The sequence below is a fragment of the Silene latifolia genome, chromosome 7 (assembly GCF_048544455.1).
Source record: "Silene latifolia isolate original U9 population chromosome 7, ASM4854445v1, whole genome shotgun sequence".
Lineage (NCBI taxonomy): Eukaryota > Viridiplantae > Streptophyta > Magnoliopsida > Caryophyllales > Caryophyllaceae > Silene > Silene latifolia.
The window spans coordinates 100423046-100439753 of record NC_133532.1 but is presented as its reverse complement, the minus strand read 5'-3'; the positions used below and the strand labels follow the sequence as shown (position 1 = coordinate 100439753).

Below are 16708 nucleotides of genomic sequence, written 5' to 3'. Positions count from 1 at the left end.
TAACCAAAATGTGACCCATTCAAAGAAATGGTGAAGGGGGGTGAATTTTCCGTTTTGTGGTCTAAATTGAAGTGTCGTGTCGTGTCGGAACACACGTGTCCGCACCATAATCCAACATAATCACCCATTCAAAGAAATGGTGAAGGAAGTTGTTGTAACACACACCATAATCCACTGAATCATCTGATCAGGGAACTCTAGAGCAATCAACATATCCCTAAGGAAGGCCCATTCAATGGAATCATAAGCCTTTTTTAGGTCAATTTTAAGCATGGCCCTAGGTGTGCATGATTTCCTCCCATAAAGCCTTACCAAATCTTGACAAATAAGGATATTATCAACAATCTCTCTATCCTTAATAAACGCACTCTGATTCATACTGACAATGTCCATCAGCACTCCAGAAAGCCTTTTACAAATGATTTTGGAAATGCATTTGTAAATAACATTGCAACAGCAACGGGATTTAAAATCATGGACTCAATTAGGATACCCACCTTTGGAATAAGGGTAAGCACGAGCATTAACTTGCTGCAGCACCAAGATCAAGAATTCCTTTACGTAATTAATCACATCTCCTCCAATAATGTCATAAGCATCTCTCAAAACCCAAAGAGAGTAGCCGTGCGGACCAGAGCCTTCTCCACAGAATAGAGAAAAGTGCTTCCCTAATCTCGGCATTCGATTACTCGCCACTGCTGAACCATCCCTCTTACATGCTCGGGAATTCACTACCCCCGCCTTCTTTAACAACAAATAGGGACACACAGAACTACCTCGGTAGAACTACCTAACAAAGCCCGATAGTAATCTACAAAAGCCCTTTGTTCAATGGCGTGAACCTCGAAAGACTGAAGTCACCCCATGCATATCTTTAATCTTAAGGACCTTATTCTGGGCACGTCTAGCTTTAATGGTACTATGAAAGTACCTAGTGTTGTCATCAGCTAAATTACCCACCGAGATTTAGCTTTTTGTGCTAGAACAGCCTGGCATCATCAAGCTCTTTGTAGGTTTCAAATTTGCAACTCTCTCCTCGTTAGAATCGCACATTCCTAGGGTCATTATGCAACTGTTTTTGGATACTTTCCAGCAGCATTTTAGCAATCATAGCAGTGTTCTCAATATCCCCATACCCTCCATTATTCAGCTTTTTCAAGGGGTGTTTCAGATGTTTAAGCTTTTTTACCAACTGAAACATACAACAACCATAAATAGGCTGTCTCCAAGTCTCATTGACAATGCTCTTAAAGTTAGCATGCTTCCCCCACATATTAAAATATTTAAAAGTACCCTTCCTTCTCTCAATATCCTCCCCTAGCTCAATCAAGCAAGGACTATGATCATAAAGCCCCTCAGGAAGGAAAGTAACAACACCATTAGGACCATTAAGGATCCATTCATCATTTGCCAGTACCCTATCAATCCTACTAAATACCCTAGCATCACCCTCTTGCTTATTGTTCCAGGTGAAGTAGGCACCAGTACAAACCAAATCATACAAGCCACACACATCCACACAGTTCTGAAACCCCTTTACCTCAGTATCAATTACCTCGAGACCCAATTCTTTCATCCACATACAAGACATTATTAAAATCACCCATTACAAGCCAAGGACCATGAACATTAGCTTTCAGAGCTATCAGAGAGTCCCAAAGAGCAACTCTGTCAGAATCAGCATTACACCCATACACCAAGGAGCAAGTCCATCCAAATCCAGTTACCAGATTAGTAACCTGAGCGTGAATGACCTGCAAATCCTTCCTAATGCAATTAACCACAAACTGTGAGGAATCCCACAATAACCAGATTCTTCCACTATCTTTCACCTCACTATTGTCAATTATTTGCCACGGACTACTAAACCCAGCTTGTATTCTATCTTTATTTTTTATTTTGACCCTGGTTTCAACCAAGCCAAACAGGCCAATTTTATTAATGTGCAAGAATCTCCTAATATCACCTTGCTTATTCCATTTATTAAGGCCTCTAACATTCCAAAATCCTATATTAACCATTTTGAATGATTGTTGATCTCCCCTTCCCCATACTATTCAATATACTTTGTCTCAGGGATTGTTGAATGACTTCTAACACAGTAGGGCCCCCCATGGTCGCTTCCCCCCTAGTCCAGACATCACGATGAACCGAATCTAGCCGGTGAAGCCATCTCATCGCCTCCGAAAGGAATGGGGGTAACCATCACGGGAGGGTTAAGTCGAGGCAACACCACCGCTTCTGTGCATGTGCTCCACACATTGAACAGAGCAACAACTGCACAGCACAACAAAATGGTTTCACAGAGCCAACTTTAGGCCTCCATACTTTCTGAGCAGGTTTCTTACGAACCTCGTCAGCACGCTTCCTACACAAAGCAGCATCATGTCCAATGCCTGAGCATTGAGAACATACAAGAGGTTTCCATTCATAAGAGACCTCCTGCTGCTGCACCACATCCTTATCATCAATGAATTCAATCTTATCAGGTAGGGTATGTCCCAATTTCACTTCCACCATGAACCTGGCATACTCCAAATACTCCTTCTCAGTAGCACGATCAGGCCTAATAGGTGTACCTATCATGCTAACAATCTTAGGTAAAGCTTTTCCCCAAAATTTAAGGTCCAAATTATACAATCGCACCCAAATTCGCACCAAATCAGGCTTATCCTTCACACATTTCACATCAGGTTGCCAATCTCTAATAATAAAAGGTTTATTATCAAAGAAAAGCTGTTCAGATTGAAGCACAGAATCCTTATCCTCTTGTTTACTAAATCGAACAATACAAACTCCATTAGCTTGGAACGCAACTTTATCAATCGATAAATCCTTCCAAATTCTTCTAACAAAGCCATCCATAACATGATTAGGAGGATTAGCTCCCAAAACAAAGCGAGATGTGAAGAAGACCAAAACTCAAGCTCACCTTGAACATCCCCTGTTTCAATTTTAACGCGAGGTTGTTCCAATGGTGTTCCTGTTTTCGCGCCAACTGTCTTCCACTCCGTTTCATTATTAACGATGAGTCCCAAGACCGCACTCACTTCCTTGCTCAAATTGAACGATCGTAATTCCATTTGTCTTAGAACATTCTATGCAGATTATTGATCGATCTCTCGTAATTCTGTAATATGTATCGTATTACTACTATTTTTGTGTTTATTATTTGATGAACTAGTATTTTTGTGTTTTTGTGGAGTATTATTATTATTTACATTCCGTCTATTTCTCGCCATTGCTGAAGAAATTGTGGAATTGTAAGCTTTCTCTCGTTTGTCAACCCTTTTGCAAGAGAAGAAGAGGTTAACCCAATTCCAAACCACTCACAAAATCAACCCACAATGCCTAAATTATCATCTCATTCCGTACCAACCGAGAAGAACCTACCAAACGATACTCCTACACCACCACATCTAACCGGTAATTTCATTGCCAAATCCGCATTCATACAACATACAATTAGTTGAGAGAAGTCAATTTGGAGGGATGCCTAGTGAGGATCCTCATTTACATATGGAGACTTTTTGTGACTATTGTGATGCAATTTCTCAAACCGAAGTTACTTAAGATCAAATTCGGTGGGTGTTGTTTCCTTTTTCCTTGATTGGTACCGCAAAGCAATGGTTGAAGCGCCTAGACAAGGCTACCCTTGGTATTGATTCATGGAAGAAGTTAGCACTTGCCTTCTATAAGAAATTCTATCCTTCGGAGAAGACTAACATGTTGAGAGTCCAAATCACCGGGTTCAAGCAAATGGATGAGGAATCATTATATGAAGCATGGGAGAGATTTAAGGACACTTGTCGCTCTTGTCCACACCATGGACTTAATGAGTGGTTCCTTGTTCAACAGTTTTGGAGCGGCTTATATGAAGACTCACGCAATGTGCTTAACATGGGATCCAATGGGAGGTTTACCGAAATTGATGACAACCAAACATGGGCTAAAATCGAAGAGATGGCGGTTCATAATTCCCAATATAGTAGTCCTCCAAAGGCCACTAGAGGAGGAACACATGAGGTAGATTCCATCACACAATAGGGTGCTCAACTAAGTGCTCATATCGACACCATCAACTTGAAGTTTGAAAAAGCCATGGCTAAGCTTGATGAAGCTTCCAAATCACCCAAACAACATGTCAATGCTATGATGGCATCATCCTCAATCCCAAATGGAGTATATCCAAACGAATGTAGGGGAACAAGTGAATGCTTTCCAAGCATACAAGAATGGCACCCCTTATTCCAACTACTATAATGAGAATACCAAATTCCATCCAGATCTCTCATACAAGAGCCAAAATGTTCAAAATCCTCAACCAACATACACCCCACCTCCAATGAGAAATCCAACTCAAAGACCCTTTTTCAACCAAAGTCAAGGATATCAAAATCAACCTTCCTACAACGAATCCAATGACCAAAGCTTTGATGTTAAAAAAGCGGTCCTCCAAATGCAAAAGAACCAACAAGAATTCTTCACCCAAATGCAAAAAGATAGCCAAGCTAAAGAAACCAACATCAACAATATACTTGCCCACACCAAAATGTTAGAAACTCAAATGACTCAACTAGCATCTTCTAGCTCCCAAAGACAAAAGGGACAATTACCTCCTCAAGGTAACCCCCCAAAAAATGAAACGGTTAGTGCCATCCATTTGAGGAGTGGTACAAGATATGAGGGACCGAAGAGGCCAATTGATGAAGATATTGTGGATGATAGTAGCAAGCAAAGAGTTGTGGAGAACTCTAAGGTAGTAGAGCCTACTACCAATTTCAAAAAAGAGAAATGAAGAAAAGGCCAAGAATGTTGATAAGGAGCCTATTGTGATTATACTTCTATTCTGAAGTCGTCAAGCTAAGCCTAAGCTTGATGAGCAACTTGGAAAGTTCATGGAAATTGTGAAGAACTTAGAAGTCTCAATCCCATTCACGGAATTGATCAATCATGCTCCGGCTTATGCAAAGTACATGAAGGATATTCTTACCAAGAAAAAATTCATCCGAAAGTTGGAGACTATTGCCTTTACCAAAGTAAGTAGTGCTATTCTTCAAGGGAATTCCCCTCCAAAGCTCAAAGATCAAGACATTGTGTGATCTTGGAGCAAGTGTAAGTGTCATGTCATACTCGGTATGTGAGAGACTTGGAGTGGGAGAGCTCAAATGCACCAACATTACTCTTTAAATGGTGGATCGATCAACAAAAATACCTCTAGGGGTATGGGAAGATGTGCCCGTGAGAATTGGCAAATTCTTCATCCCGGTAGACTTTGTCATTGTAGACATGGAGGAGGATTCTAACATTCCCATCATCTTGCATACCGCGGGAGCGGTAATCGATGTGAAACATGGAGAGCTCACACTTGAAATAGGGGATCAGACAATAACTTTCAATCTTGACAAAACAATGAGAGCTCCCCGATTACATGACTCATGCTTCATGGTCGATCACTATAGCCGAGAAAGTGATAGGAAGAAGTTAGAATCTCTATGCAAAGATCAAGCCAAGGGTAACGAAACATCACCCATATGGAAGAAGAAAGTAGATGACATTCAAGTAGCTCTATTCGGAGAGCATGGAATTTTCAACAACAATGAGAGCTTGAATAGCTCACCCGTCGAGGGTTCTTTCCAAAGTAAGGAAGAAGGCCTCATTGGCCATAAGAAAGAAGAGTTGCTCTTGCCAACTCATGACATCATTGGGGAACAAGCAAGTGAAGTTTGTGGTCTATGGGACGATGAATTTGAAGGATTGGTCAATCCTTATATTGAAAATGCTATGACCTTAGACCATGATTTGTAAAGATGACCCACCACCAGTGAAATCATTTTGGCTTGATGGATCCTTGTCAACACTTCGACTCGGACTACAACAATGAAGAAAACGATGCACAAAGGTCTATGCAAGACCTTTATCATGAAAATGAGTCAGCCTTCGACTACTTCTACAAGGTGTTAAGCAACATCAACAACACTTTGGCTTTGCCCCCTTGACATCTCATCAAAGAAAGGAGAGTTTGGTGGAGTCCTCCCTAAACCACCATTTGTAAATATTCTAACCCCTTAACAAGCATTTCATTTCCTTTATTGCATTTTTGTTATTTTTGCATTGCATTTGTAAAGATGATTCATGTCAGCCGAACCCAAATCATTTTGGGATTAAGGCTCTGATGTTGTTGTTGTTGTTGTTGTTATAAATTTTTTGACATGAGAGCAAGTGAGGGAGGGATTTTAATGTGTTTTAATGTGTAGTGTTTGATCAAGTGTAGGGATGGCATATGCCTAGGCTAACCAAGCCTTTGTAGTGCAACCCAACAATTAACAAGGAAAGGAAGAAGGAATGACACGGGAAGAGGATCCCCCCCACGACATGTGCGAGCTCGTGCGAGCTGACGAGGAGAAGACGAGTCGGGACGCCCCTGATGTCTCGCTTTGGGTCGTGGGAAAAATGGAAAGTTGCCTCCGGATAGTTTTTAAGCGATTGTTCCACAACCTAATAAAGGGTAGCTTCCTCAATGGCATTGACGATTTCTTGGGCTTGTTCCCTTGGTTGAGCTACTACCAAAGATTTTGATGCTAGAAGAGTTTGTGCCTTTTTGACAAATTTGAGGATTTGGGTGCCTTAGTTCCGCCTTTAGTCCTTGCCATTGTATGCTCCTTATCAATTTGATATCAACAAACCAAGATGATTCTTGAATGCTCCTTGATTCTTCAAATTTCAATCAATTCCTCATTCAATTAGGGATTTTCGGAATTTGCCCTAAACCCTAGAAAATTGACTCAATTTGTGAGGAAATTGATAATTAAATGGTCTTTTGTTGATGAAGGAGTAATTTAATTGTGTTTTGAGCAAGTTTTGATTTGATTGTGGTGAATTTTGGTGAGAAATTGATGTTTTTGGATGAGGGGATTGAAGGTTGAAGTGAGGGAAAATGTTTGTGTTTGCGTTTGAAAGAGTTTTAGTCCATGAGTTACCCATCAAGTTTTGGGGTAAGTGCCTCCCTACCATTGTTGGTCTCATTGGCACCTATGTCAAGTCAGATCAAGCAACTTCTGATAGGACAGGACTAGACTTGGGTTTGCCAGGACAATGGTGGAACTCAATGTGGGACAAAAATTTCCAAATGAAGTTAAGTTTTTGGATGAAACAGGCAAAATTATTAAGATTAAGATTGAATATGAATGGAAGCCTGAGTTGTGTACTAAATGTAAGAGCATTGGTCATGAGGCTAAAAATTGCAGGAAGGTGAGACTTCACCTGCACAGAAATCCAAGATTGTCAAAGTATGGAAACCTGTCCAGCCAAAAGCAATATCTATCTCTGTTCCACAGAACAATTCTCAACAGAATGTCAAAACACCTGCTGTTAAACCAACTAGTATGGAGGAAGGAGAATGTAGCACTCCTGTAGGTGGTGGATCATATGCAGCAGTTGTGGCTGGTGATAGTACTCCCAAAGTAGGGATTGGAATAGGTAACTCAGTATCACAAAACTCCAATAATAATATCGGTTTCTGGAATGTGAGAGGGTTAAACAATGTATAAAGACTGTCAAATGGTTTATTCATAATAATGATGCTGGCCTGTTGGAAACTAAAATAAATGGAGAAAATGTGAGTAATATCTCAAATAATATGTTAGATGGATGGTGTGTTACTACTAATTGTGGGAAAGAAACCGTCCACTTCAAAATTGATCATAAAGGTGGTAGGGTGTGGATACTCTGGCAACCTAGTCTCTTTAATGTCATGGTGTTACAATATGACCCTCAATTTATTCACACAAGGGTTACTGCCAGAAGTTCCAATAACAATTCTTGCTTACTATGATATATGCTTTTAATGAAGGAAGGGAATTCCTTTTCGAGTTCACAAGAAGAAGACGGATTGATCATCACGGAATAAGCTCTCTATAATTGCTCGGGGATGTCTCAAGCTTGGGCACTAGCCGTGATTTCAACACGATCTAAAACAAGAGGATATGGATGACTTCATTAGATGCTTGAATGTGTGTGGCATGACATTCGCTATTCCCTCTCCAATTGGAGCCTACTTCACTTGAACAATAAACAAGAACCCCTTCGGAGGAAATATAGTAGATTGGATAGGTTTCTTATCAATCGGGAATGGCTCTCTAAATTTCCCTTACGATAATGAGAGCTCATTTCCATCCAGAAGGAGTGCTAGATCATAATCCATGTATTGTCAGTAATGTGAAAATTGATGGACATAAGAAGGCTAGCTTTAAATATTTCAATATGTGGAGAGCTGCTCCCTCTTTTCTAGCCAGAGTAGGGGAAGAATGGCATAAGAGTTATCTGGGTACCAAGATGTTTGTCGTCATTAAATGAAGCAAAACAAATCACCTTAGGCATGTTTGTACCCGGTTTTGGTCCCTTGACCGAAATAGGGTCCAATTAACAATCCATTTAAGAAATAAGGAGCTTTTTCGGCCTAGAAGTCACCTATGAAGAGTCAAGAGCATTTTTGTCTAAGGGTTGGTGTCTTGGGAAGGTGGTTGTCATAGAGCAAAGCTAAGGAACAAACCGAGTGGTCCCTTTACACGGTTTGCAACACCAAAGGACAAGGGTCGCTTTCAAGTTTCCCTTTTCATCCAAGACAACCTCTTAAGCCTCTCTTACATGCTCTAGCCCTTGTATCCTTAAATGGCCGGACCTTTGAAGCTTCCAAGGAGTCCTAATTATCATTGTCCTCATTAGTTTACTTATCTTGTTTTTCCTTTAAGATTTTTAACTTGTGTAAGAAATTGTGTAAGGCTTAGGGCCACCTTTTGGAACCGGTTTTCTAGGGTCTTTTGGACCGTTAGATTACTAGGTTTGATGGATGGATAGGATTGTTTTGCTTAGCCTATAAAAGCAAGGCATTCCTTAGTGTAAAAATCAGAATTTGATGAATGAACAAACAAAAGTTAGAAACCTTGATTTCTACTAAACCTCTTTTGCTTAGTGCTTAGAGTCGGATATATTTTCTTTGTTGTGTGCTTGAGAATTATCCTTTTAGTTTTAACCTAATGGCTGTGTGCTTGGGTTAATCCATATCCCTTTCACTTCCTTTACTCTATTCGATTGTAGAGTTCTGGAATCGTGGTTTAAACAGTTCTGTCGACTGTTCGATTGCAGTCTTCAGAGTTCCTGTTGAGTTTTTAGTCGTTTTTAGAACGATTAAACGGTTCATATCACTGTCCAAATCGTGTCCTTTTTAACCAAATCCCGAGTCTTGAGAGTTTCACTTCATTAAAAAATTGAAAGCTATGAAGAATGTCTTAAAGGAGTTAAATAAGGAGTGCTTTTCTGATATTGAATTGCATGCAAATATTGCTGCTCATGAATTGGAGAATATTCAAAAACAAATTGCTCAGGATCCTACTAATCTCACCTTAATTGCTACTGAAGTGGAGGCGTGTGCAAATTTGAAAGAACTCAATACTGCCAGGAAACAGCTTTTCCTGCAACAAAAAGCTAAAACTCAATGGCTTGAGGAAGGGGACAGTAATACTGCCTACTTCCATGGAGCAATCAAGCAAAGATGCCTCAGAAACAAAGTTATTGAGGATCAAAGGGGTAAGATTTGTAAGGATGGAGACAGCATTCAAGATGCATTTCTGGACTATTACCAAACCCTTCTTGGCAGTAGGAAAGAAACTGAAGCTGTCAAACCAGAGGTTCTTAATCAAGGTAAATGTTGTGAACCTCATCACCTGGATATACTCAATAGACCTGTCACAAATGAGGAGATAAAGCGGGTCATATTCTCCATTCCTCCTCCTGGGCCAGATGGTTACACCAGTGGCTTCTTTAAAGATGCTTGGAGTATTGTTGGTCAGGATATTTGTGCTGCCATACAGGTTTTTTCATGACAGGTAACCTGTTGACACAAATAAACTCTACTAATGTTGCTCTTATCCCTAAGCATTTTAGGCCAATTGCCTCTTGCAGTCTCATTTACAAAGCTATTTCAAAATTATTATGTAATAGATTGGCCTTGGTCTTACCTGATATAATCCATGACAATCAAGGAGCTTTTATTCAAGGTAGATCTATCATTGAAAATGTGCTTATATGTCAAGATATTGTGAAACTCTATGCACGAGAGGCAGTTTCTCCTAGATGTTTATTCAAGATTGACTTGCAAAAAGCTTATGATACAGTTGAATGGGACTTTGTGGAACAACTGCTTAAGGGTCTCCAGTTTCCTAAGGAATTTATTTAGAAAGTTATGCTTTGCATTAGAACTACCAAATTCACTCTTTCTCTGAATGGTTCTAACTTTGGATACTTCAAAGGAAAAAGGGGATTAAGACAAGGAGACCTTATTTCCCCCCTCATTTTCACAATTTGTATGGATTATCTTACAAGGTTGATTAAGTTTGCCACAGCCAGATGGTCTTTCCAATATCATCCTCTGTGTAAAGGCCTTGACACACCTCATGTTTGCTGATGACCTCCTTCTGTTTTGTAAAGGGAATGCTCAATCTAGCATGCTACTTATGAGGGTTTTTTCTTCATTCTCTAAAGCTTCTGGCCTTAGTATGAATAACTCCAAATCTGAGGTCTATTCAATGGAATGACAGAACAATTGAAAGTTGATATTATGAATGTCACTGGTTTTTCTGAAGGAAGCATGCCATTCAGGTATTTGGGAGTTCCTATACAGGCTGGCAGGCTCACAAGGAAGGAATGTAATACCTTAGCAGAGAAATTGGTTAACTGGATACGAAGTCTGGGTGCAAAAAAACTTTCCTATGCTGGCAGGTTAACGCTTATCAACTCTGTCCTTAATACTCTGTACAGCTACGGGGCAACTATGTTCATCATCCCTAAGAGTGTTATTCATAGAATTGAAAGAATATGTAGAAACTTCTTGTGGGATGGCGCTCTGAATATCACCGAGTCCCCTTGGTGGCCTGGGATAAGGTAACCTTACCCAAGAATGAAGGGGGACTAGGGATTAAGAAGGCTGATATCTGGAACATTGCAGCTGTGGCTAAGCTAGTTAATTGGATTTACTGTAAGTCCGACAGGCTCTGGATTAGATGGATTAACCAGCTTTATCTCAAAAACCAGGATTGGCACTCATACACTCCAAAATCTGATGCAACTTGGTCATGGAAAAGCATTTGCAAAGTGAGAGAACTTGTGAAAGATGGCTTTGACAATGGTACTTGGTTGTCCCATCCTTTGGGATACTCCATCAGTAGAGGCTATGCCTGGTTAAGATCAACTCAGGCTACTCAGCAATGGCCAAAAGTCATCTGGAATAATCCTAAGCATTCTCTGATCACATGGATTATTATGCATAAGGGACTGAATACTAAGGACAGATTGTTCAGGTTTGGGTGCATTGCAGATGACCATTGTTGCCTCTGTGACAGTCAACCTGAATCAATTGAACATCTCTTCTTTGAGTGTGATTATAGTAAAAGGATCATTGCACTTGTTGAACACTGGTTACATAGGCAACTGCCTACTGTTGAAGCTCTAGCAGATATGGGAAGCAAATCTATCCAATGGAAAACCTTGGCCACGGTATTGAATGCCTGTTTCTATCATACTTGGCTCCAAAGAAACAATGCTCGAGTGAATGGGAGGATACTCAAGCCAGACCTGGTTGTAAAGAGCATCAAAGAGGAAGTAAAAAGACAAATTGCCTTCAAGCTTGGACAGGATGCAGAACACCAAGCCATGAATTGGCTCCATCTAATAGGCATATAGTTTTCTTAGGGCTTTTGCTCTATAGTTTTGTTGTGCTTGTTGTGTTTTTGTCAAGCGAGTTATCGCTAATTTTTTCCTGGCTACGTATGTAATTATTTGTTCAGTTATAATATTACTCACATTTCACCCACAGAAAAAAAAAACAGTAGAAACATACTCATGTACACGGTTCTGGATCGCATCTTCTCCTTCCAATTTCTCATGCCAAAGTATACGTTCATTAGCAGTCTCCCACAATTCCTCTTGCTCAAAAGCCATGAGTCTAAGCTGTCCAGGACTCTGTCAGCAGATTATCAACAGAAAGTAAGTTCATGTAATTTCCCTAGCAATGATACTGTCTAATACTCCATATGAGCAGTCTTTAATGAAACCCAAAAATACTGCCTCCGTTACACTACATTTACTTTGCACCAAAGTTGGGGAGATGGAAGATATGTGAGAGAAGATTGGAGACCACACACACACACCAAAGTGTTTTTATGTGTTATTGCATACCTAATGGGGAAATGTACGGAAATGATATGAATGTTCCGAATACGAAAAATGAAGTGACTAGAAACAAATGGAGGGAGTACACCTTATGAGTTATGAGCAGTGCTCACTGAAAACCAAAAAAAAGGGTGACCTACCAAAGAGTCTCTTCTGTCAGAGCCAGGCAATGATTTTCCACCTGACGTTATTCTAGTGAGCATAGCAACTTCATCAACCTGAGAAGCTGGTTCTAACGCAGATTTCCTCGGAGGCAATTTAATCCGGGACTTATTTATCAGATGGTTAAGTGCACGAGGCAGCTGTAACCAGAAGAGCCCTTCAAATGTTTCACCAAAGATTGTAGCGGCAAAGGCAAGCCGCATAGCAGAACTTTTATTCATTACACTAGCATAGAGCCTTGCTCTTTCATCATCAAGAATGCATCCTAGAAAAATAAGGCAATAAGCACAATACATATTTACAGATAATATTGATATCACCAGAAACCCATTAAAAGATCCAGTAGTAATGACTAATGGCTAAGGCAGTGGCACCTTCTTGACGGTAAGGTTCTAATACTTTGAGAAGCATTTCTGGAACGGCAACATCACCAACAGGGAAAGTATCAATCATGTAACTGCGCAGATCTTCAGCTGATTTTGGAGTTCCTGGAATTTGGTGGGGTCTCTTATCGATCATTGTACTGCTTGTGTTGAACCAAGAAGGTTTCACCCCCAATTGTAAAATCATTCGAAATGCCTGAAGCAACAAGACAGAAAGAACACCAATCTACATTGCTCAACTGATATAAGCTACGAAATTAAGTTTATAAACAAAAGGCTCTCACAATTTCTCAAAAACAGTTACCAGAATAAGGCGTCAAATTTAGTAATACAAAGGATTATAACACCAGCTACATAGGGCATCATACGATAATATAGAATTATAGATTCAAGCAAAACTATGTTGTAATGATATCCTCACAGATTGATATTTCGACACCTCAATTAGCCACTGTTTTCCCGAATGCAACACTTCTCGTGTCCGATAAGACACATGACACATGTATGATTCACCAAAATGAGGCACAACACCAGCACTTGACTGAATCCTTGGACTGAATTTCAACGATGTCAAATAAACGCAGAAAGCGAATGGAAAAAAGACAAAAATAAAGTAATATAAATCGTTTCAGGGAAATAAGAAAAACTAAAATAATATAAATCGTTTCAGAGAGAGAGAGAGGGAGAGCTTACAAGGGCATGTGCAGTAGGAAGTAATATAGGAGCGCACAGCGGCATTGGTCGAAACCTTTCCCTAATAGCGCCGTATTGAGTTCCATAGCCAACCTTTTGGTCGTTTCTGGTAAAAGTGAAAAGAAATTGAGTAAGAGAGCTTGTGAAAGTCAAGAAGAAGAAATAATAGGTGAAAAAGGAGGAGAAGAAGAAGAGACATTAAATGAGTAGGGACTCATTTGTTGCTGAAGGACTCTGAGTTACAATTTGTGAGCAAATTAATGAAAATATATACAAATGCAAGGCAAAACTGTCTTCTGCATACAACAGACAGATAATTGTACACTTAGCACTAGTTTGAGTAGCAAAATAGGAGGGAAGGGAGGGAGGGGATAGGGGGAAGGAAAGGGAGGGAGAGAAGAGGAGGGGGGATGGAGTATGGTGTTTGATACAATTTTCCTACAAACCATAATTCTTATGGTGAACGGATTTTGGTTTGCCTTGGAGGGGGGAAAAATGGATCCTTCCAAATCCCTCTCCACCCTCATTTGCTAACCAAACAAGGAATTTTGTAGCCCTCCGTCCCCCTCTCTTTCCCTCCAAAACTCTTCATCCAAACAAGCCCTTAAGGGTACTGCATTGCGGCAATTATAACTGCATCTATGGCACAACGACCAGATCAAGGTATGACAAACGATTCCAATTTTTACAACTGAAAGCAAGGTTTAATACCATCTGTAGAACATTCCATAACCAAGTATTAGACATATGAAAGTGTTTTCTAGTTTCGTCTTACTCCTCTCTCCTAGTTCTTCGCTCATCCAAAATTTAAACACCATTTGTCACCAACTTATTTTTTGTATCCACTAAGCACATTGCAAATCAAACTCAAAGTTGGTTTTCTCATACTTTGTTCTACCCATCACATTCTATCCTCTTAAACTTACTCAGACATACCACCTGGTACTTTCAGACTCAATTTTTCCCCATTTTCTCTCCATTCTCTCTATTTTTACACTCATCACTTTTTATCATTTCATTACTTAGGAATACCAACTAGTTGTTGTCCGCTACAAGAGTGTAGCGTTAAAAAGCTTTGATTTATGAAACTAAATCTGGCCATTGACTTCAAAAGAGGGTTATTATTCATTGAGCGTTGATTAGCCAACCAAAACCTACTACCTTGGCAAATTGGCTATTGACTGAACTCCGTCTTTACCATCTATCTCCCTACAAATCCCCCAATCCAAACAAGCCCTAAACATTACCAATCCACTTCATATGGTATTTTTACCATGAAAAGCAGAATCTTCGAATAATTAAGCAAAAATCAACTACTTTCTTGAAAGAAAAATTAACATTACATCCCGACTGCCAGTGAAAGTACCAAAATTAAGAGTCACTCTAATGTTTCCTCCATTTCGGAGTTTCCTGGTTCAGACTTGAAAATAATCAGGAGAATTACCATTTTTGGATCATTGATAGGGAACCGGCAAAAAACAAGGGATCATTGAAGCAGAAAGAAGACTATTGAAGATAGATAAACAGTCCACGCAGATCATTACCACGTATTAAACTTGGGACTCAATTACTCAAATCCCACAAAAATGCTCAAATGATAATTCAATGATACTGCGTGAATCTTCGAATAGCATAAAGCCTTAAAAACGTTGCCTTAAAACCATAATCTCAAAACAAAATTGAATTGAATAAGGTCAAAGACTTCAAAAAAATCTATTGAAATCATACCCTTGAATGAGACGGGCTAGAGAAGTGTGAATAGGTTATAGAGTTGCATACTGATATCAAGGAAAATACATTCAAATGTCATAAAGCCGGACTTAGCAGTAAACTTACACAGTCACCTCAACAAGGCGAAAGCTGCTGTCAGCTCCAGCAATGCACAAAACTAAAGGATCGTCTTTGTGAGATCGCAGGTGCAACCAGTCAAGTTCCAGTACAAGTGTTCCTGGAAATTGTGGTAGAAAAGGGGAGTTTGACAATGGATCTGGCGAATCCTGCAATTTTCGGCAATGTAGATTTTCCTTTTAAAATATCAAATTAATTCTGGATAAAACAAAATTCCCATAATAAAATTTAAAGCACTCGTTCATGCATTTTTTCCGGTAGGGATCGTCCGGAAACCACCTCTCTGCATTCGAAAAACGAGGGTAACATTGCTTATATCCGGCTCATGGGGTAATGTAAGCCTGATGTGTTCTTTCCAGTATACATAGTGCAGTAAGGATAAGAATAACATCAAATAAACAATTAAATACATGACACTATGACAGGCTCCGTCCATGACAGGACATAAGAAGCAGGCATCGCCACCAGCTCCTTATTTCCCTCTGTATTTTTATCAAACAGCTACAAAGCATTGAATAGCCTCAAAAGAGGGCGGGAAATCGAGAGAGATTGTGGTATGCTTCACTTACAAGGTCATATACAGAAAAAGTGTTGTCATAGAACAGTACAGCAACACGGCCTCTACTTTTATCTCCAGCAACAACAGGAGAAAATTTGATCCTTCGTATTCCTTCTCTATGAGTGTTGAACGAGGACGATTGGCCAGTGGTAACATCCCACCAACGAATATTACCTGACCTGTCCCCCATAACCTAAAAAAACAGAGATTAACCATCAATTGTGCGTTTTCATCCATGATATTACACAGAATAAATGCCTCGCATACCACATGAGGAAGACGATAAGCCATAGCTGTGATCAACCCATCAGATGAAACAAATGAAGAAGAAGGCCACTTCGGTCTGGTGACAAACATAAACCAAGATATTTAGAGAAGCTCGAGATTGAAACATATACTCATATAGCTAGTGATTGCAACTCCTTCCTTTTTTATTTAGTACTCCAGCAGTTAAGAATGTGTCAAAAGAGAAGTTCAAAACAAGTCATTAGTAACTATGTCTTTTGAAGCGACTAATGACCTGGTGTCTAAAATTATACTCTACAAGAATAATCAACCAACAAAGATCTCTTTAACATGAAAGCTAATAATTAGAATAAGAACAGGGATCATTACTCCCTTTGATAGCAGTAGTCTCGGTGCGGTCATCTTATCTGAAACACCGGTAGCCATGAATGTAAATACTCTACGGTGAACCATAATGACAAAAATTTGCAGGACAGTTTTCAGCTGATCATCATTGTAAATTAGAGGAGTTTTTCTTTTTTTAAAAAAAACAAACTAATCAAATTTTCTAAAAGAATGGAATCAATAGGAACTCTAAAATTCTCTGTGTAAA

At 39.6% G+C, this 16708-nt stretch overlaps 1 protein-coding gene and 1 non-coding gene across 4 annotated transcripts in view; both read right to left on the bottom strand.

Moving 5' to 3' along the window:
* LOC141592404 (uncharacterized) overlaps positions 1 to 16708 on the bottom strand; it is a 32625-nt gene that overhangs the window by 6303 nt on the left and 9614 nt on the right. For 2 of the 3 annotated variants that reach the window (XR_012521151.1, XM_074413045.1), the window contains exons 9-15: positions 16138 to 16213; positions 15881 to 16063; positions 15300 to 15460; positions 13464 to 13569; positions 12762 to 12966; positions 12366 to 12652; positions 11894 to 12015 (exon numbers count right to left, since the gene is read on the bottom strand). Coding sequence is in view for 2 of the 3 variants with exons in the window: in XM_074413045.1 (XP_074269146.1) it covers positions 11894 to 12015; positions 12366 to 12652; positions 12762 to 12966; positions 13464 to 13569; positions 15300 to 15460; positions 15881 to 16063; positions 16138 to 16213 (1140 nt within the window). In the remaining variant the exon portion in view is untranslated. Of the gene's footprint in view, positions 1 to 9400; positions 9890 to 11893; positions 12016 to 12365; positions 12653 to 12761; positions 12967 to 13463; positions 13570 to 15299; positions 15461 to 15880; positions 16064 to 16137; positions 16214 to 16708 lie in introns of those variants that run through there. The other variant, XM_074413046.1, reaches the window with a different exon arrangement.
* LOC141593871 (small nucleolar RNA R71) lies at positions 3727 to 3833 on the bottom strand. Its single transcript, XR_012521929.1, has one exon. It is a non-coding gene; the product is annotated as a small nucleolar RNA R71 (small nucleolar RNA).